The 21,772-nt window shown below is 43.5% G+C and overlaps 1 protein-coding gene across 5 annotated transcripts in view; it reads right to left on the reverse strand.

The window, feature by feature from the left end:
- Positions 1–21,772, reverse strand: part of rptor (regulatory associated protein of MTOR, complex 1) — a 154,183-nt gene that overhangs the window by 77,308 nt on the left and 55,103 nt on the right. For all 5 annotated transcript variants that reach the window (XM_047333633.1, XM_047333631.1, XM_047333632.1 and 2 more), the window contains exons 5-7: positions 18,697–18,855; positions 16,430–16,576; positions 9,747–9,922 (exon numbers count right to left, since the gene is read on the reverse strand). In XM_047333633.1, the coding sequence (XP_047189589.1) occupies positions 9,747–9,922; positions 16,430–16,576; positions 18,697–18,855 (482 nt within the window). The remainder of the gene's footprint in view (positions 1–9,746; positions 9,923–16,429; positions 16,577–18,696; positions 18,856–21,772) is intronic.

Consider the following 21,772-nt stretch of genomic DNA (forward strand, 5'->3'; position numbering starts at 1 on the left):
AGTGGGATTAAAAGCTAACATGAAGTTGACGAACAAATCAGAGAAATCAGGACTTCTAGAAGTGAGTTGAGGCATATCTATACCTATACCGCCACTAACTATCGGTTTTTGCTGTTGTGACCACTGCTCCGTGTGGTTGTCAAAGGGTTTTGGGCTATAGCCGTTGAACTAAATGTTCCTGTGATGAAAGGAGCACAGATACGTTGAGGGGAGTACCTAAGGACTGGAGGCCACAGATGAAGAGGAAATTGAGGGATCATTACCTACAAAGAGAGAGGTGGCCAAAGTGTAATTGGATCGATGAATAAGAGAGCGAGTATGTGTTGGCGTTGAGAGGAGAGGGTAGGAACGGACATGTACATACTTAACTCTGACGAGGGAAATAAAGTGGATCTGGTGTGAGGAAACCACCACAGTGCTCCCAGGGTGGGAGGTGGAGGAGGAGCAAAGTGGCCCCCGCAAGGCCGGATGTACACCTCATTTCAGCTCAGCCTTCCTGTCCCAAGTCTCTGTCTCTATGTGTCATATGCTGGAAGAGTGACTGGGTGATGTCAAATCTAATCTGCTCCGTCACTGACCAGTAATATACACGAGACATATCACAGTGATGAAACCATCACACAGCTAAACATGAAGAATACAGTTCGTTTGTGTAGTTTGTAACAAAGAGGAATTCTGATTCTTATTGTTCTCTATTCTATTATCCTGTTCACACGAGTGAGCACGGCTATCATACATCAAATAGTTTGGGTTTAAATCTAATCGAGCTTTCAGATCCAAACCACCGTTTTAAAATACACGCTGAAAACCTGATAAGGAACGGGTGGAATATAGGAATCTTTGAAACGATCTCAGAAATTGTCTTCTTGAAGGAATCCTCCAGTGGAAATCCTTTAGATGGGTATCACTCTCACCCTACATTGGGAAAAAGTTTGCAGCTGAAGCTGAGGACGGCAGCTTATAGTCAAATTTTCAGAATCAGAATCAAGGTTCCTTTGGTCTTTTCTTTCTCCCTCTCTTGCCGACTTTTGTGTCTGTTTGCCCCCCTTAAAATGTCATTCAAAACCTTAGTTCGTTGAACCAATGATAGAAGCTCAGGTCCCTCCTCGTAACTCAGTACTCTACCAGAAGTTGAGTTTTTTAGTGGTAAATTGCCATCGTCCTGATTGTTGCAGAGAAGTGGATTATCCTGCTCTAACAGATCAGGAACTTTTTCAGGATGTTTGATACGTCCTCTGCCGTGATTGTGGGTCGAAACAGAAATTCATTGCAATTGCTGACTACGACTTCTTAATCCTGCCGACAAAGCCATGATCGATCATGGTCCACTGTTTCTCCCGTTGTCAGAGAGCACAACATAAAACCAATTTGAAATAGGGCCAGACACGCAGAGGCCTGGAACTGCAACAGTGGAAAAAGTCACTTCATCTGTCTGGGTCTTTATGTGTAAAATCAAATTTGTAGTACAACGTTTAAAAAAATACTTAATAGTAAAAATGTTTGCATTTCCATATATGTTATTGTTAGAATAGATCAGAACAAGCTGCTCATTAAGCGGCAGCTGCAGCCCACAACTACTCCTGCTTCACCGCAACGTTTCAAGTGAGATGTTTCATTTGTCATAATATATCATCATAATGATGATACATTAAGATGAACTTGCTGTTTTTGATCATTAAGAAAGACAAATGTGAAGATGTAGAGGGCTCTGTCTGATCAGCATAAAATCATGCTTCATCACTGCTTTTGATTCAAATCAACGTCAAAGTGTGGAGCTTGTGGTGTACTGTGCACATTATGCCAATTAAAAGACATTTCCTGAACATGCAGCGATGACGACCTTGCCTGCAGCATCATTCAGTTCAAACGGAAACACATCCTAAAGAACTCACGTGTTACTTCCTGTACCACTGCACCGTCACATTTTTTCATTTGTGAATTTTATCAACTTTCTGTTGAATGCCACAGTCACACACTTAAACTTTACTCATCTGGATATATATATAATAATCAGCAGATATCCCCGGCTGACATTATGATTTAGATAGAATTAATGTGTATGTTTGTAGGAACTGATTTAACTTTCTCACTTGCATCGCAGGGGAACTTTATATAATATACACATATGGGTGACAAATTAAATATAGTTTGGAGATTTAAGTCAAACAAAAGTACAGAAAAGCCAAGATTAAGTTTGCGAAAAATGTAAAGGTTATCTGCATTACATAGTTTCTCCTCCTGACAGCACTGAGAACTTTATTTCTTCACTGTAAAATGTCGTGCCTAATAAATCTCCACAGTGTTCTTATGATCAAATCAAGCCCCATCCAAAATGTTTATGCTCTGAGATCTTGCAAAAAAAAAAAACCCAACAACAATAAAAAATGCTTTTCATCTCACCAGTAACGTTCAGAGAAGATAAGAGAGGAGTGAGTACATTATAAGAGACCACAGACGTGACCAAATTAACCTGTTGGGAGACCTTGGGGCAAAACATGATTGATGAGCCCCTGATTATGCCCCACTTACTGTATCTCATTACTGTATGGTCAGGGTGTATATACCCTCTGGCCTCGAGGTTCCTGTTAAGGACAGTGTACTTTGCATGTTTCTATTGGCGGTTTCATTAATTTCCCAGTCTCACATTGGCACTGTGTCAGCACTGGAGAATGGTCTGGCAGCACCAATTAGTATTCTGCTATAAGCAAAAAAATAAAACCCCGCTGTGGCTTGTTTGTGTTTCACGATTGTCTTGGGCTTGTTTTGGTGAATTTGGAGATTTTGAAAACGGCATCAGGCTGGAAGTGGAAGACGAGGAGAATGGCGCCTGAAATGTGTGCCTGAGGCAAATCCCAGGGCAACATATTCATTTTAATTATTATGAATTTAATTTGGGGGTTTTTGTGCAGTTGTAAAATGTTTATGGGGAAAAGCCAGGGCACCTATAAGAACTATCCTGCACTAATACCACCCAACATTTAGATGTTGATACAGGTCCACTTAAGCCCCATCAGACATATTTGTGACTTGTGATATTGGCCTATGAATAAAATTGACTTCACCGCAATTACAAGACAGGGAACAAAATCAGTAAATGCAAAGGAGCCACCTTAGTTGACATTACGGCTTCAACTATCGATTATTTTCTCGATAAATCGATTAGTTGTTTGGTCCATAAAATGGTGAAAATTGTCTATCGTGTTCCCCAAAACCCCAAGATTATGTTTTGTTTTGTCCACACAAAAATACATTTAGTTTACGGTCATGGAGGAGCAAAGAAACCAGAAAATATTGAGTTGTTTTTTTTCTTTCATAAAAATTACTTTTACTTTCTCAAAAAAGTTGCAGATTAATTTAGTAGTCAATTACTAATCAATTAACTGTTGCAGCTGTAGTTGACATTTTACTTAAGCTGTGACCATGGACAGTGTTATGTTAAAATCATTTGATCCACAGATCTGCAGCACTGACTGTAGCAGCATTTTCATCAGATTTCTGAAATCTGTGGTTAACCTGTTGCTCTCTTCAAATCCACTGAGGTCTCCGCAAGCTAGTCAGCTAAGGCATATGCAGTGTTATGTAACACTTTCCCCTGCGGTTCACTCTATAAGAGAAACAAGAAAGGTGTGTTAACCCTCCCGTATGGTGTGTGTTAAATATCATCTGTAATTGCTTAATTTTCCTCATTCCCCCTATAGAAGTTGGAAACGAGGACAGAGACGCAGCCACGCGTGTGTGCGTGTGTGCGTGTGTGTGTGTGTGTGTGTGTGTGTGTGCGCACGCAACAAGGTGAGGTCATGTGAGCCCTCGCTGCTGCATTTTCATTAAAATCTCCTCTTTGTTCCTGCTTGTAAAAGTGCACGTACTATACAGCACACAGTGAGATAATGAGATGCGTCTTGATCTCACCATCTTTCATGATATGAGCAATGAGGTTGAAAAACTCTCAAGTACATATGATCATCAGCATTAACAGCACATGTGCACTGCTTCCTTTATAAGTGCACGCATGACTATTCACATGCATGTGGGAAAACACTGCAGCCCAGGGGCTGCGACCGCATGTGTCGAGCCGGTGGTATTGGTGCAATCTCGCAGAGGCGGGGAGAGAAGCACTTGCTGAGGAGTTGGCTCAGCCTGCTTTGCATTCCACAGAGATCCATCGCTGCTGACTGCTTCATCCCTAAAGGGCTGAATTGCAGAGGTGATGCACCCTCACATCTCCTAGATAAGTTGCTCCAATATAATCTCGCTATTTCTTTATGAACAGCCGAATTAGGCTCTTTAACAAGGGTCCACAACCATGCTTCTTGCTCTGGGAGCCCGTGCTGTGTGTTGGTGCAGTGTTGCTTTGATTAAATGCAAATGTGAGTATGCTAATGCTGTAACATGCTGATGATTAGCAGGTGATTTTACCATGGTGGCCATCTTGCATAATGCACAGCTAAGACTAGCAGGGAAAGGCCTCACCAGAGCCATATTTGATCGTGTGGGATCTATGAAAAACATGGCCGGCAGTCCAAATAGGACTGGCCGTATTCATTTGCATTTAGACTTGATGTCCCAAGATGGGAGGGGGAAACTATTAAATGTATTAAATTTAAATAAATAAAGTGTATTGGAGCAGTTGGATGATTGCATAATGCATGTTGAGCATGTTCTGGCTCCTCTTGTTTGTTAATTAGCTTGTGGTGCTGAACAGATAATCTTGACATCATCAACATCTGATAAGTAGTTTGGTGGCGTTTTGGATTCGACAGCAGAGATGCAAAAATTTTTGAAATAAGAGTAAGGCTGCAGGATGCATTTCAAAGACGCAATTGCATCCCACCGACAACAGTGATGCTACACGGGATGTGTTTGGAATAATTAGAACTAGTATCTTATTATTTCTCATTCGTTCAAACTTGATTCTTTATACAGTGGCACTGATACGTCACGTTAGGGGATTCCTTAAGATTTATCCTCTGGGGATCTTGACTATAGTTTAATGACAAGATTTTCTGTCTCTGTCCCCTGCAAACCCCGGATATCACCCGGTTCCCTCGATCTCTACTTAAAGATGCTCACCCCTCCTCCTTTCCTCCCCATCCATAGCAGCAGTGGGGAAATCCCTTGAAGATGGCACTGTGTCAGTAACGATTTTCTGCTCAGCTGAGCAACGAAAGGTACATATGCACTCATTCTGCCTGGCACTCCCCATCTCTTTCTCTATGTAAACCCCATCATCCATCCCTCAGTGCATCTAATTAAAGTTTTAAAGCCAAGGTAAGCCTGCACATCAGTGAATCCCTCCATCCGCCCACTCTAACCCTGCCAAACTCCACCCCAGCCTGTCCCCATTTTCTCTTCCCGCTTCTCACTCTGGGGCTGCGTGAAATTAAAGAGAGGACAGCTCTGCATGTCTTCATTTAGAAAATAATAAGCGAATGGGACAGTCAGCAAAGAACTAAATGAAGAATAGGAGGAGTTGGTGAGAGAGACCTGCATCATCTTTGTACACTCGTGAAGAGTTCCACATCTTAGAGCAAGCTGTAGAGCAGGTTGATGGAGATGCAGACCACAGTTGGCATGTTTATTCCAATAGGGAGGTTTTGGCGTATCGGGACTCTTCTCAATCAAATTGTTATTCTCTACCAAGCCTGACAGGAGGACACTGAGCGGCAGCTGTACAGCATGTGTAGAATGGATAATATCCCTCCACCAGCACACAGTGACCTCCTCCTCCAAGGCCTCGAGTTTGAAGCATGGTTCTGAACAGCCGTCGCAATAATAATAATAATAACACTAAGGGCACACGGGTAAATTCTTAGTGCAACAGTAGAAGAAGTACAGAAGAATCATAAAGTCAGCAAACTGACTCAGGGATGTCAATTACACAACCACCATTATCTAAAGTTAGCCAACATTAGCCACCATTAACTACTGGGCACACCAGACCAAATAAGGACCTAGACAGACAAGAGTGTGTCTTGCGTAAAGGCGTATGTTATTGCTTCTAAATTAAACTATTCCAAAAGTAAGACTGTGTAGTTTCTTCTTTCAGAAGACCCACAGCAGCGCTTTAATTTAAACTTTTTTCAGAGCGAAAACTGAACACCAAGCATGAGCAATTACTAATAAAGCTTGTTTTTCTGAGGCATCTGTACTGTTTTTTTATCTTTCTTTTTTTTTGGATCTATGCCAAAACAGAAGTTGGCTGAATAAATGAATGAATCAATAATAAGTTAGTAATTTTCTCTTTTGAAGCTTCTGTGTTTACACAATATTCATGCTAAATGGGTTATCAAACTCATCTGAGCTAAGTGCGGGAAATTGCATATATAATGCATATATAGGCTAATATATGAATACATTTCTCCAAGCTCATTACCAACCAACAAATTACATTCATTATAGAAACCACTGAGCATTGACCTAACTGGGTCCTTAATGGGTAATAATAAAGGAAGCATCAGTCCCAACTGTCCCCTGCAGGCTACAACATCCATTTCTGGAGGCAGTGGGTATTAAGGAATAGTTCAGTCAATATTATCCAGCAGGTTTTCAGCAACTTATTCTCTGAAATGGGATGTTGGTAAGGAATATCAATATTAATGGCAAAACACTGAGACCTCATTATTCTGAAGGTCATGGCGGGCTGTGGATTTAGAGCGGAGGAAGATAAACGAAATCTTTCACCATTTATGGCAGCGAAGAAACATTCTGCTGGCTGTCGGACACCTTCTGAAGGCAACGTGTCATCCTTACTTATACACTTGAGTCATCTCTTTCAAATCTTCACATGAACATTTACTAAATCATCCCAGTGACTTTTAATGTGTGCAAAGTGAATTCGGTCATTAAAATGAAAAGAGCGGTGCAGGTAAGTAGTGATTAACGGCACCAAAGGGACTCGGTACAGTGCAAATAGCGACTGTTTATAAGCAGCTAGTTTTATGCAGGATGAAGATTTACTGCCCATCACATAAAAGGAGATCTCTCAAAACACAGTAGGTAAAGACTGGGCTGATGTTGTTTGTCATCAATTCTTAACTCTTACTCACAGGGCCTTATTTACAACAAGCGTTGTGTTACTATAGTAGGACTGCCACCCGAAAAGTTGATTGAAATTCTTTAGGTCGAGCATTCTGGGGACATTTCAGTCCGTGGAAGTAGTTCCAGCGATAGAGCTGCTCGCTTTCAATCTGCTCTCTCGGGGTTAAATATTCCACTACGTCCTGTCTGCTTGGTGAAGATATCTGCGACAAGGTACAGGCACAACCAGGGTGAGTCTGAGCGAGCAACTCAATACGATACAGTATGTGGCTTTTGGTTTGATGTCTAGTCTCGGCGAAAATGCAGTTGTACATTTCCAATCTGACGTTTCGTAAATAGACAGAACCCTACACTGCATTAGCTTTATGATGACTTTGTTCAGGGTGCACAACAACAGAACCCTGAAACAACGGGAATTCAGCCCACATCAGTTGAACTTACTGGCCCTTTGCCATGTTTTCAGATGTCGACAAAGTGAGAAAATGCTGCAAAACTGATAGCAACAATGGCAAAAACTACAACGTTAATGTATTCATTTGGAAATAAGAGTTTGTAATGTAGAAACAACACATAGACAAACTGCTATAGTTGCCAAGTTAATCTCCAACACCCTAGGCAGGCGTAGTCAGATACAAAAGCTCTCCAGGCTAGAGTGTTGAAATGAACACAGACTGTACACAAACACACTCTGTGCATCTGTTGCTAGCTCACTCGCTGCTAACGTACAGTTGGTGCATTGGCTGTGTGGGGAAAAAAGCTGTAAAATAGTTATTCGTGGAATATCATTTTTTTGATGAATTCAAAATTGTGTGTGTCTGTTACTGGTAACTGCTAGTCACAGCAAGCAGTATTCATAGACTTTATGTTTAATCCTGTCTGCCTGCCAAGAACAGTAAAAACTTTATGGATGTTTTAACGGGACAAGACGTGGGCGGGGTCTCTCCCGGTGCTGCCGATGGTCAGTCTGACCGGTACAGATGGGTTTGTGTGTGTTTGTGTGTGTGCGAAAGAGAGAGAGAGAGAGAGAGAGAGAGAGAGAGAGAGAGAGAGAGAGAAAGAGAGAGAGAAAGAGAGAGAGCGAAAGCGAGAGCTACAGCTTGGCAGAGAGGGCCGCACACAGCTCTACAATGAAGCAATGGCGCAGTTTGACATTAGTGATGTTGTGCTACTAATTATCACATCATTATGAAAATATGTTCAGCCACCACACTCTAGGTAATCAACGGTAAACACAACAGGTAGGCATAAAACACACAGTGTATGCATCAACCCTTTGAGGTTTTTCATTTTAACTGATACAGACAAGTTTTTAATCGCTATCCAAAAGAGAGAATTGCTAATCAGTCGAACACTTCTTATGGCCTCAGTTACTTCCCTAATCACTTCCTGTCAGAAATAACACCCCATTTACAGATGTGGAGTTACAACAAATGTGTACACAGACTATGAATGACATGTCTGTATACGGGGGATCGGAGGTGATGCAATCACCTTTGCCGGGGTGCGCAAGTCCCTCCCACACACACACAAAGCCTACTTTGACTGACGCAACTTGTGTGCTCCTGCTGTGTCGCTTCAAGCCCCTCGTGACAGTCTTCTGAATGATGCATCATGGTGCATGTGCAATGCGCTCACAAAATATTCACTTTTTCTTATTTTATGTTGAGGATTTTTTCTTTTTTTTAATAATATAATATATTATATCACATTGATGCAAGTATATATACTATATACAAGTATACTGAAAGAGGACTCAGGCAGTCAATATGATGTGATTTTCCCTTTTCAATACATTTGCAAACAATTAAAAAATCCATTGTTGCCATCATGAGGTATTGAGGGGTAGCCTGAGGAGGGAGACGTTGTTTTAAATATTTTAGAATAAGGCCACAACATAAAATGTGAAACAAGCGATGAGGTCTGAATATTTTCTGCGAGCCATTATATGAGCCATGTCTCCCAAATGAACTAATTTCGCCTGAATATCTCTCATCTATTTCACTAGAGTGAGCTCTGCGGGGAGCATTGTCTCTGCATCGATGTGGGTGAGGTCGGTTTACATTTCGCATCACAGCTGAATATTTCTCCTCATGGCTGAATACTGAGCACGGAATAATGTTTGCTCACTCGGCTCATGACACACCCATCGAGTGCTCAGAGTGCCCGAGCAGTGATCCCACCTGCCGCCAACAGGCTTTACGGATGAATTACTGACAGACCATCTTCTGCTTGGTCACAGGGAAAATGTCTGTTCCTTTAAACTCGATTTTTACAGAAAAAATGAAGCATTACCTCGCAGAAAACTAATCCACAATCGAAATAAACTCAAAATGAATTATTACAACCTTGAAACTTTAATTTGTAGAATGCTTGTGCTGTTTTTCTATCAAGAGAAATGAAAACCACAGCGAGACTGAACATATCATCAGCAGAAATGTTTTCAAAAATCCTTCCTTCTTACCTACTGCGTGAAATCATAACCATACAGCTCATGTGCACAAATCTTAAGTTTCTCCTCCTGCTGTTTAAAAGCCTGTTTGGGTTCATTAATGAAAAACACTGTCAAGCTAGGTGACAAACGTTCAGCTACCTCATTACTTCACAGTGAATCGAGGACACGCTCTGAATGCAGCGCGTGGAACACTTATTTAAGAGCTTCACGAGGTTGAGGCAGAGAGAAGGAAAAGAGTGTGAGTGAGAGACGTTACCATCGGAGAGCGATCTTGATGGGCGTGGTGAGGCAGGATGTGAAGAGGTCGGCGGGGAGGTCAGGGTTCATGGGCAGCAGCTCGCTGGCCTCGCAGGCTGCCAGTTGGATGCAGTTCTTCATGGAGGGGGGCAGGGGCATCTGGGCGAGTGGGTGGCTGGGATTGATGGCTGCCACCTGTAACAGAACAACAACAACAACAGTTTGTTTACCATCAACCAGAATATAAATGAACGTGAATATAGAATTTGTCAGGTGACCACAGTGCTCCATTGGGCCTGTGAAAAAAGAATAGGCTTGGAAAGATCCAACCAGAAGAGTGTTTTGAGGTACACGACAAGCAGGAAGTGATGTCAGTAGGAATCTGGGTTTCACACTCATAGCGCTGAATTATTGAACTGCCTCGCCGATTGTCTGCAGACAGGAATGACAGAGAGGAACGGAAAGCTGGTTGACAGACATTTTTACATTAAAGAGGTGAAACTTGTTTGTGGTTTGTGTTTGCGTCTGGCCGAGGACACGGCAGATCCAGAAAGAGAGAGCATCCCTTTTGTGACAGCCCCATTTGTTGACTCACATTCGTTGCAAAAAAAAGGTGTTTAGAGCAAAGCTGCTGCTGAGTTCCTCTTTGACAGCGCTGATCAGTTTGATTCTTCTAGTTTGCACCGGTACTGTCGTGACCTGAAATTGAATTTCAGCATCGCAACAAAGGCAAAAACTTGCTATTGTGGCCGTGCTGTACAGATGACACGACACCAGGAGCAGCAGCTAAAGGCGAGGTGAGAGGAGAACATAAGCGGAAACCATGACAAACCTGAGTTGGAGACGGGACAGGAAACAAAATGAAATGAAAGGTCAGAGCTCCGGACTGACAGATATGAAGTAAAGAAAGGTGGTGAAAATACAGAGGATGAAGACAACATGGAGAGGAAATGAAATAACAGATGAGAAGAAAAAATTATGAAATGTTTGGTACGTCAGTAAAAACCAGAGTTGTGTGAGTTTGCGCAAATGTCCGGCAATGGTAATAGGTTACCACCCACACAAGCCTGTTCTCACTGCTATCATTACTGTTGCAAGCTGTTTGTGTTCATCAGATTATGCATCTTCCAGAAAAAGAACCCCAATAACTTTTCCACAAAGAAAAAATCTACAATTAATTTCTTAACTCAAAGTTTCCGCAGCAGACTTCACTGAGACCAGAAAAGCATCCATCTTTCCCAGAGTGAGCTCAAACCCATTGAAATGTATTATCAGATGAACCGTGTCCATCACAGAGCTGCCTTTCTTTATATATTATAAACACGGAGATGGGAGAAAGATATGAATCCCAATTAAAAAACAAACTAGGAATTCAACTTTTTTTTACTTTGTTATGAATGGCATGAGAGCCATTAAAGTCTCTTTTCTGCTTTTGCTTTCCCTCTGTGGCATTACAAACCGGAGGAAAAACATAAAGCCCTTTTTCCGGTTTTGCCACCTCGAGCTTTCAGGCAAAACTTTGCAATCGACACACGGCCTGACACATTTTTGAGGACGTAACAATAATGTGATAGTTTATCGATCCCAGTGAGGAAATGTTCCTCTCGCTCGGCCCCTGAGCAGGCGGCCCCTCGGTGGTAAACAATCCTCTTGTCCGTTCTGAGAACGGTTTTAGTGCGGTGTTTTCGACACTCTGCGATGGCTCGGTCAATATTTTCAAACGTGAAAAATGGGGGAGGCTTTCATGTGACGTAAAACTTTAATTATATGTAGGCGCTCTTGACTATTTATGTGCCCGTCGTGCTGTTGTGCTGTTGAATTGTTTGCAGGGAGTTCGGCGTGGTTTGTCTTTCGCTAAAGAGACTTTAATGAGCCGTGGGTCTTAATGGAGGCAGCAATCCAAGACTTCTCTTTATCAGCGATGACTGTTATGGCTGGATTATTTTTCTTTCTGCAACCCTGCCCCAGTTCAGTGAGAAGTTAGGGAGAGATTATCATTAGCATTATCATCATTATTATTATTGTTATTATTGCCTCTTTGCCTCTATTATTCCAAGAAAAGGCTGCATCATGCTGTTTGTCATTTTAAACTGACTTCATTCACTGTGAAGTCGTTTGGATTCATAACACTGCCAAGTGTTTTGCACCTGAAAATGTCCATGATCAAGGGACAAAGTCCTCGCTGGGGTCAGGAGCTGTGTAGAGAGACTGCTGGTGACTTGTCTCACAGTCCCACTTGTCTTGTGTCTCACAGTTTACAGTCCAGACTCTTCTGTCGAGGTTGTTCCACTGGCACAAAACCACAATAACTCCGGAACCACAAATGCAAAATGAAAAAAACACAGTTTCTATTCGGGCTAGAGCGTTTGTGGGGGATGCATATACAGGCCGTGAACATATTCTGCACACCTGGACGAGCTGACTGTCGATGAGTTTTTCGGTATGAATTGCAAACTGTAACTATCGGGCGTCTTGAGGAGGCTGTAAACAGCCTTAACTGCGAACTGTTAACCGCAGCGGAAAATGCTGCTTCAAGTGCTAAAACCCTTTCTGTGTTTCCAAACACTTTTGGGGGGCTGCAGGCACTAGGGCTGAGCAGGAGTCAGTGTGAGATACCCTCCAGCTGTCTGGCACCAGCACTGATAGCCCTGTGAGTCAAACTACTGACACACTGATACACGGAATTATGACAGTGTGCACAGATATAAAATATGAGAACATATATGTCCACATACATTGCAGAGAAGAGCCCCAAAACAAAAACACGAATGAGGAATACACCAGAGCTACAGAAGATAAACGCCCTCCCATTTTGCAGTTTATGTAGCTCAGCATCTGATGCAAGTTGGGGTAAACCCACACCACCTGAGGCGAGCACTGAGGGGACATGCTGGTCTTTCTGTGCCTATGGGGCGGCACGAGTTAATGAGAGCATGAGACAGGAAAACAAATACAACACAATGATGCACGGGCTGCCCAGGAAAACAGGAACGAATGCAGGAACAATGCTTTTTCTACTGTATGCCAAACAAGCAACAAAAAGTTAAGTGATCTATTCATAAAACTACCACGACCTGATTAAGTTTAGCTAATCAAACTGGGGGGGCTTGTGATGAGGCTCTGTGTGTTTATGTGATGCTTCCTGTATATACCGCACACCCATCCTGCTCTCTGCTAGTCCAATAACTCATTAGCTGACTCTATAATAAGTGGTGGAACTGAGGCAGCTGTAGCTGAAGCTCAGATCTCTGTGTGAGACATGATGTATTTACAGTGCTGCTCTATAAGGGGCTCTGCACACACATGAATAAACCATTATATAAAAAATACAGAAGAATAATCTTAATTAATGGGGGGGGGGGGGCTGTTGAAAATGGATTTAGCTGTGCATGTGCCTTTTTTTTCTCCCCCTATCAACATGCATATTTAATTTCTCTTTGAAATGCTTGCAGGTGTGAGTGGGTGCCTGGTCGCTGCCGTGCGAATGTGTGGATCAGTGCCAATCATCATGGAATGCCACCCCTCTTCTCTCTCCCTCTACTCTCTACAGAGGAGAATGTCGGCACAGGCATCACAAACAAAGCAGCGTGCGTCTCTAGAACCCTCGCGTGGTGTTGACCTGACAACTTTGTCCGCTGAAAGACGTGCGGAGCGGTGTGTGCCGCAGTGATCCTAACGGTAAACACGACAAGATTGCCAACAGAAGCCAATTAATGCCAAGCATCCATTATAATTATCACATTAGCATATTGTAATCTGGCAAATTATCATGAAATCACCATGGCAGCTTTCTTTTCTCTCTATTTTTCCAACGGGGAATAATCAGGGTACTATTTAATTCCCTAGAATTTCTTTTTTGAAAAGGAGAAAAAAGGGACACTAATTTATGACTAATCCGACAGGGTAGGGGGGCGGATTTCAACATGGAACTCGCAATCACGGCAGAGGAGCACAGTCACACCGTGCACGCAGGGCAGCCAAAATGCAACTCTTGTCGAGCGTTAATTTTTACAGCTGCACATGTATTATTCTTTAGAATGATAGAAGGAGCTGGTCGAGGCTTAATGTGAACATCCAGGCAACACAAACCACACACCCGCCTATAGCACACACACACACACACACACACACACACACACACACACACACACACACACACACACACACACACACACACACACACACACACACACACACACACACACACACACACACACACACACACACACACACACACACACACACACACACACACACCTCTTTCCACCTTGCGGCTAATGCAGTGAGCATGTTTGCTGAGCGCATGCAGGAAGTGATGAGATATTGAAAAGGAAGCAGAAGGCCCTTTAAAAGAGCACTCATGCGATGGAGGAGTGATAAGACCCCCCTCCCCTGACTCCATGCTCTTTTCTTCGTCTCCCCAGTGCGTCTCTCTCAGTGATACAGTCCCTGGTGAGATCAGGCCTATCACACTATGTGAAATGTGTGCATGGTGCATGTGTCGGCCGCGTGCATTTAAAAAAGGGCAGACGAAACCATGCGTGTGTCGTCGTTTCACGACCACCCCGTGTGCATGCACATGACTGTCGCGACAGGAGGGGGGGGATTCAGGCGGAGGCGTGCTTGGGCAATGAGAGGGACTGCACGCTTGGATCACCTCCTGCATGATTAAAACGTCTCTGGGAGTCACCGCCTCTCTCTTCGCCTTCCATTACCCCCTCCCCCCCATTATACACTTCCTGTGTGAGAGCTCGGGTGGAAAAGTGAAATTGCTTATGGACGTTATGCAACTTCCACTGCATTTAACTGGGGGGAACTACCTGGTCTGTTTATGTCCCTGCTGAAAGACAGCAGATCAACCCTGAATCTCCCACCTTTAAAAGAAACACTTTTTGAGCAGCCATGCAGCTAATGCCTTCAGAGTACATCATGTGCCCTGCTACCATAAAGCACAATATTGTCTCCAACAATGAGCAAGCGCTCGTCCGTTCTCGCTTCGGGGTGACAACTGCCACTTCACAAGCTTTACTGCCGGAGCTTAAGGCTCAACACATGACTAGAATTACACCTAAATAACAACAGGCAGCTGCAGCTAAAACTTTTATACTGGCTGTGGCCTTGAGAGAACCCCGGGCGCCACGCATCTGTACTGAGTTCGCTTTGTACAAACTATAGCTACATGAACAACGAGTTTGAGCCCCCACACCTCTTTGGATGTTTTTAGCTCCGCTCTATTTGTAGCTAGCTCGTAAGAACTGAAAACCTTCCCAAAAAACACAAAAGCAGCTGAAAAAACAACAACAACGGTTACAGTATCACTTTCATGCATGTCTGTTGATGGCAAAATCCACATATCTATACTTGTAGAACTACAGTGTGCCATAACTTTCCTTTTCCTAGAGGTGCTGTAACACCGGGCGTGTGCAGAACTGGTCGTGCACCGAGTGTGAATTTGTGAGCGTCTCATTAACCGGTTCCATGACCTGGTTTACATCCAATACATGCTAAATGGCCTACAGTTATATGGCGCTTTTCTAGTCCTAACGACCACTCGAAACACCACATACAGGTCACATTCACACAGTGCTTGCATGTATAGCACTTTTCTACTCGTACATCCCATTCTCACTCTAATGGCACAGCCGTCAGGTTCATTGTCCAAGGACACTTCAACATGAGGACGGGAGGAGGACGATCGAAACCCACCGGCCTTCCCATTAGTGGACAAACCCACTCTCTTCTTCCTGAGCCACAGCCGGAAGGCTAAAAAATAAACGTGATAGAGGAAATAAAAAAAATCAGACCACATAGGTGATTTAATTGTGACAAATGACTACAGTGGTCAAACGTAAAATATAGGGTGCAAATTGAATAATTCATATTTTCCGTTTAAAACCGGGAATAAACCTTTTTGTTAGAGATCACAACTCTAACCCTGGTTAGAGTTGTGATCTTAGCTGCAAGGCTGCAGCGCTGCCACGACCTGTGCAAAAGGATGGAGAGACACTTGTGACGAGTTCCGTCAAACACTGCGGCAACTCAGCAGTTTACCTGCTGCCTTCGCCTTCACTTTAACAGGTGACGCAGCTTTTCACAGCAGCTCTTCTCTTCCTCCTATGCCGTTCTCTCTTTCTCTCTCTCCCTCTCTCTGTGTCGTTTTCCAGCTAATCTACAGTCTGGTTGAAGCTTGTCCATGAATAATTGAGATGAATGACAGTGTCATCTTATCAGGAATTCACATTACATGCCACAGTCAGGAGAGAGGAAGAGAGAGACGGAAGACGAAGCGGCGAAAGGACTGGGGCTGGGAGTGGTGTGTGCGCGTGTGTGCTGCTCATTTGATTGGTTGGATTGCAGCACTGAAGACATCCTGGATTTTTAATAGAGACAATTCAAACTGAAAATCATGACTCGACACTCACTCACACCACTTAGATCTCCATTATAAATACTGTATAGATGAGTGTGTATATCTATTTTTTTGTGGTGTGTGTGTGCGCAAGTGACAAATCACCCACTTTCCCACTAATAACTCATTAATACCAACTATCATTTTCCCCCCTTTGTCTCGTCCAGTTGCGTGCGTTTGTGTGTGGGTTTTTTTCTGCCATTCACCTTCAACTCACTCAAGTCTACTGTGTTGTAAATAAAGCACAATGCGTGTGTGTGTGTGTGTGTGTGTGTGTGTGTGTCACTGCCCACCTCCAGCTCCTGCTCCCTCTGCAGGGCGAACTGCTTAAACGACTTGACGATGATTCCCGCGTTGGAGCAGTCGTAGACGAAAATGGACGGGCTTCCCATCCACGTCTGCAGGTCGTAGATGGACAGCGGTATGTACTGGGTGTAGTTCTGAAAAGTGGGGAGAGAGAGAGAGATGTGTGAGAGAGGAGACGTCAAAGTGAGAAATCAGAGCGATGGTGCATCGAGTTTTTGCTGATAATTCACTTTAATAGATTTGTGTTTAATTTTTAACTAGTCGTCCGTTTGATGAAGAGTGTGAGCATAGGGGAGAGAGAGGAACACTTGCAATAGGAAAAATTATAATGAGAGGCAGCGACGGAGACAAAAAATGACGATTGTTGGAACGCGTGCAACAATAGTTAATAAAATGTGCTTCCCGGACATTGCGTCAACGCGAAAACCCCACTGATCTCCTGCTCCAGCTGCCAGTGACAAAGCAGTTTCATTCTACAGGAAAAGGAATAAGTATGAGGAGTAAAGTGTGGCGATAAAGGGAGGAGGAGAGGGAAAGAGGAGATGACACAAGACCCGAGGGTGTACTGGACACAAGGAGGCAACAGCTAAGCCCAGACAGCAGCGGTGCATCACTGTGAGTGGGTGCTTACTTATAGGACAAGGCGATGAACAATTTGAGATTTCATCTCGGATTCACAGGTCACCGCCTCCCTGCACCGCAGTGGAGCTGAACCCTGGGATCACAGCCTGCAGGTAGGATGCGGTTTTATGTTTGGTTGTCAAAGGATTTGCACTACTTGACCACAGGAAATGTTTTGGGGTTTTTTTTCCCCCAGAAACCCAGGAACCCTTTTGAGATGCTCATGAAATTTGCAATCCGCTCTGAGTGTGATAATAAGATGATAAATCCTTTTTTAATAATGTATATAATGTATTTTCTGGCCCTGTCACTCACTGCTGTCAGTTTGGCAGAAGGGATGGGTCACTGGTTGCAATGCAGCTCTCATCTGATCGTAGGCCCGAGACGTCAAATGTTTCTCTACAGCGCAGTCTGCGACGCCGTAACTCTTAACCTTATGATTAAATTGTGCTCAACTTTGACTGCTTTATGAGTGTTTTCTCACTTCAAGAGCAAATGAGTTGTAAGGAACAGGATACGCCCTGTGATGTTTCTCCTCTTCCCCTGAGCCGCCAGGCAAGTTTCTCAGTGGTGCGTGAAGCCAATTTCACAAGATAAATATTTTTTCTTTTTTGTCCGAGCACTAACTCATGCGCACCCAGACTTTGATTCGCACAGGTTTTATGGATTTATCACAGCAGGTTGCAAACACCGGGAAAAAAAATCTCAAAGATGATCAGGAGGATTTCTATAGAGCTTTTCTGGTCTAATCAAAGCGATTTAAGATCAAGTCACATTCACTCATTCACACACACATTCATGTAGCGCTGCTAGTTACTGCATATTCTCTGTCACAGTCATACACTGCCGGCACAACCGTCGGGTTCCCAGGGTTAAGGGTGCGTCCCATTTCCCCTCACTTGGCCCAACCCCTCCGTTCTTCCACTCAACCTGGAGTCAGCATCTGACACCCCTGAGTTTGACGGGCTGTTTAAAGGGGTAGATAACCCTTACCTCTTGATCTTCAAAAGAAATGTGACAGCCTAGCCTATGAGGGAACGGCAAGACGGCGGTGTAGGGTGTAGTGGGGGAAATGGGACAGACCCCTTCAGCAATGCTGACTGTGGGAAGCGGGGATCGAACCGCAATCATTATGGTTCTGTCTCCTGAGCCACAGCCGCCCGCAGGAGCCAGCTGAACTTAAGTGGCATAGTGAAGGGTCTCGATACTCACATCAGCGTTAGGATTTACAAGAATGTCCAAAATTCTGTTTTCATTCTGTCAATATGGGGTTTTGGGTGTAGAGTTATGAGTGGGTGGAATGTTTTTTTTGTTTTGTTTTTTTTGGGGGGGGGGGCTTTAACATAACATGTGAAAAAGAGAAGGAGTCTGAATTATTTCTGAATACACACAGTGAGTGGAAACTGACCAGAGTTCAGTTTGTGCAACTGCTGTAAATCATAATTATGGAGTATGTCAGTGATTATTCTCTCCATGTCTACAGCGTTAATCTAATGATCGATTGGTGTTAACATGGGCATTACATGTCAACTCGGCCTGTGAATACAACAGATAACAGATTAAAGTCATCCTCTAGTGAGTATATGTGAACAGCTTTAGTTTGTGTGTGAGTGTGTGTGCGCGCGCGTGGTACCTTATTAAAGACCCAGATCTCCCCGTTGACCGTGGGTCGCGGCACCCCGTGACCGTTGTAGTGGAAGAGCACTCGCTCCTCCTTAGCGTTACGCCTCAGCGACGTGCACAGCTTCTTCACCTCGTCCACTGTGGGGTCCAGGCTCTGCTTGTAACGTGCCTGAAAAACAAGGGAGCAAGCGAGGAAAGTGTCAGGTCTCTGGCATTTTACCTTCTAGGAGTGAAGAAGAAACTGTAGTGTTTTTCCCGGTCATAATAATACTTCGCCAATATGCCCACGTGAAGTAACAGAACGACCAAAACAAATAAACACAAAGGCATTAAAATTTGTACTGAAGATGAGGTTTGGGAAAAAAAACACATTACCAAACATATTCATCATTTAACACGCCTGTAAATCCTAAGAGATGCCAAAGGAGCAGTAGATTCAATACTACACCCCAATTCATCATGCTAAGTGATGCAATGTCTGCTGTTTTCGGTGGGGGGTGAATTAATGTATCATACAGCAAACACTGTCATCAGGAGAGAGAGAGACGAACCCATGGAAAAATATATAGAGACATACATCTTTGAGAAACTAGGCTGAACGACCATGAGGGAGTTCATCCTGCTGGTTCCCTTTACAATTCTTTTTTCGTGTTGTGTGCGTCATAAGCAGTCGGTATGAGAGGAACCGAGGGCACAGAGTCGCTATGATAAAACAGGGACGTACGTACGTACACAAGGTTCACTGCTGTTTATCTTAATTAGGGACATTTCTCATATTTGACATGTCACATTATTTATATATCTTCAAGCTGAATGGTACGGTATGATGTTAATCATCGTTTACGGAGACAGCTTGACATGTCAGGCTGACCTACATGAGGCTAAGTGGCAAGATGAGTTTTTTTTTTTCCTTGAAATCTCAAGGAACTACGCAACAAACGAGAGAGTAAACTGCAAAACAGAGTATTGACACTAAAGTGTACGAGGCTGCGGAACAGATGATGACACACATAACAACAATCTTTCTCTTGCAAACGGTAAACAAATAAACCTCAAGTTATTCTATTGAAGCAGAGTCGTGTTCAGTTGACATTAATAATAATAATATATTGGATTTATAAAGCGCTTTTCATGTACCCAAAGCGCTGGTACAAAAAGAAAGAAACAAAATAAAAGTGGATCGGGGGGAGCTAGGGATATGCAGAGGAAAAGCGGTGGGTTTTTAGGCATGACTGAAAGGTGGTGAGGGAGTCTGAATCACGGATCTCTTGGGGGAGGGAGTTCCAGAGCCTGGGAGCAGCCCTGGAGAATGCTCTGTCTCCCAAGCTGCGGAATTTGGTTTTGGGGATGGAGAGGAGACCGGCAGAGGTGGATCTGAGGGACCGTGAGGGTTGGTAAGGGGAGAGGAGACTGGTGAGGTATTGGGGAGCAAGGTGGTGGAGGGCTTTGAAGGTGAGGACCAGGACCTTGAAGGTAATTCGGTGGGAGACAGGGAGCCAGTGTAGTTGTTTTAGGACTGGGTGATGTGGTGCCAGGATTTGGTGTGGGTGATGAGACGGGCGGCTGCGTTCTGGACCAGTTGTAATTTTTTGATGGAGCTGGGGCTGATGCCAAGGAGAAGAGAGTTACAATAATCTAAACGTGAGGAGATGAAGGCGTGAATGAGTCGTTCTGCGGCGGGGGGTGTGAGTGAGGGTCTGATCTTGGCGTAGTTACGGAGGTGAAAGAAGGAGGTTTTGACTATGTGGCGGATATGGGGTTCGAGGGAGAGGGTCGAGTCGAAGATAACGCCAAGGTTGCGGGCCTGGGGGGATGGGGAGACAGTGGTGCCATCGATGGTGAGTGTGGGGTTGTTGATTTTGCTGAGTGTGGATTTGGAACCGATGAGGAGGAATTCTGTTTTTTTACTGTTTAGTTTCAGGAAGTTGTGTTGCATCCAGGTCTTAATTGCTGACAGGCAGGAGTCAACATGGGAGAGGGGGGGGGGGGGGGGTTGTGGGGTGATTTGGTGCTGAGGTAGATCTGGGTGTCATCGGCATAGCAGTGGAAGTCCAAGTTGAAGTGGCGGAGTATCTGACCGAGGGGGAGGATGTAGGTGATGAAGAGGAGGGGACCGAGTACGGAGCCTTGGGGAACGCCTTGTGTGACTGTGGATGTAGCAGAGTTGTGATTATGGAGAGTGATGAAATGCGATCGGTTAGTGAGGTATGACTGGAGCCAGCTGAGTGCATTACCTTCAACCATGATAGAGTGTATATATGGTTAGGGTTGGGTATCATCATACAAGTTCTATATTGAATTGAAATACTTTATTTCGAACATTAGAAAAAATAGAAGTACTAAATACATGTGAATATATATATAATATAAGGAATCAAAATAAAATATTATCGTCTGAAAAGGTGTAGGAGAAGCAACAGGCTTATCCAGTCCTACCCCCATTCTATACAATAATAATTTTAATAATACTGATAATAATCAATTATCAAATGTTTCTATATCATATTCAAGTCTAGAAAAAATTAAATAATAATAATCCAAATCACCAATACAATATCCCCATTAGTGTGCTTAAAATTCACCTCCCTCATTCACTGTATATCTCAAACTTTATTTCTTTGTACAGCTTTTTAGACTGTCTGATATATTTGCTTTGTTTGATTTATATCGATACGGTGCCAGACACATAAGGAACTGTTTTTGTTTTACTGTTAAGGCAAATTGGAACTATAATTTAACATATTGACTGTTACAGTTCCAAATATACTTATATATACAAATATAAATATGTGAAAAACTCTTTACAAATTCACATAACACAACTTCAACCTTACGCCCACACTGTGGCTGATGTGCTTGGCCTGCTGGCCAAATGGTCAACTTGAAGAGCAAGTATGTCTTTATGCCGGCAGATACTGAGGACCCATACCTGCAAGTCATGAGGGCATTTTTGTACAGTGGGAGAATTTGGAGACACTTTATTTACAGTCTATGACTGGGACTGAACTTTGCTGCCAAATTGTCCACATCTTCCAAGTCATTTGTAAGTCAATAACTCTTCTTTTTTCCATTCAATAAAGGAATCT

This window comes from Scophthalmus maximus, chromosome 8 (assembly GCF_022379125.1).
Source record: "Scophthalmus maximus strain ysfricsl-2021 chromosome 8, ASM2237912v1, whole genome shotgun sequence".
NCBI lineage: Eukaryota > Metazoa > Chordata > Actinopteri > Pleuronectiformes > Scophthalmidae > Scophthalmus > Scophthalmus maximus.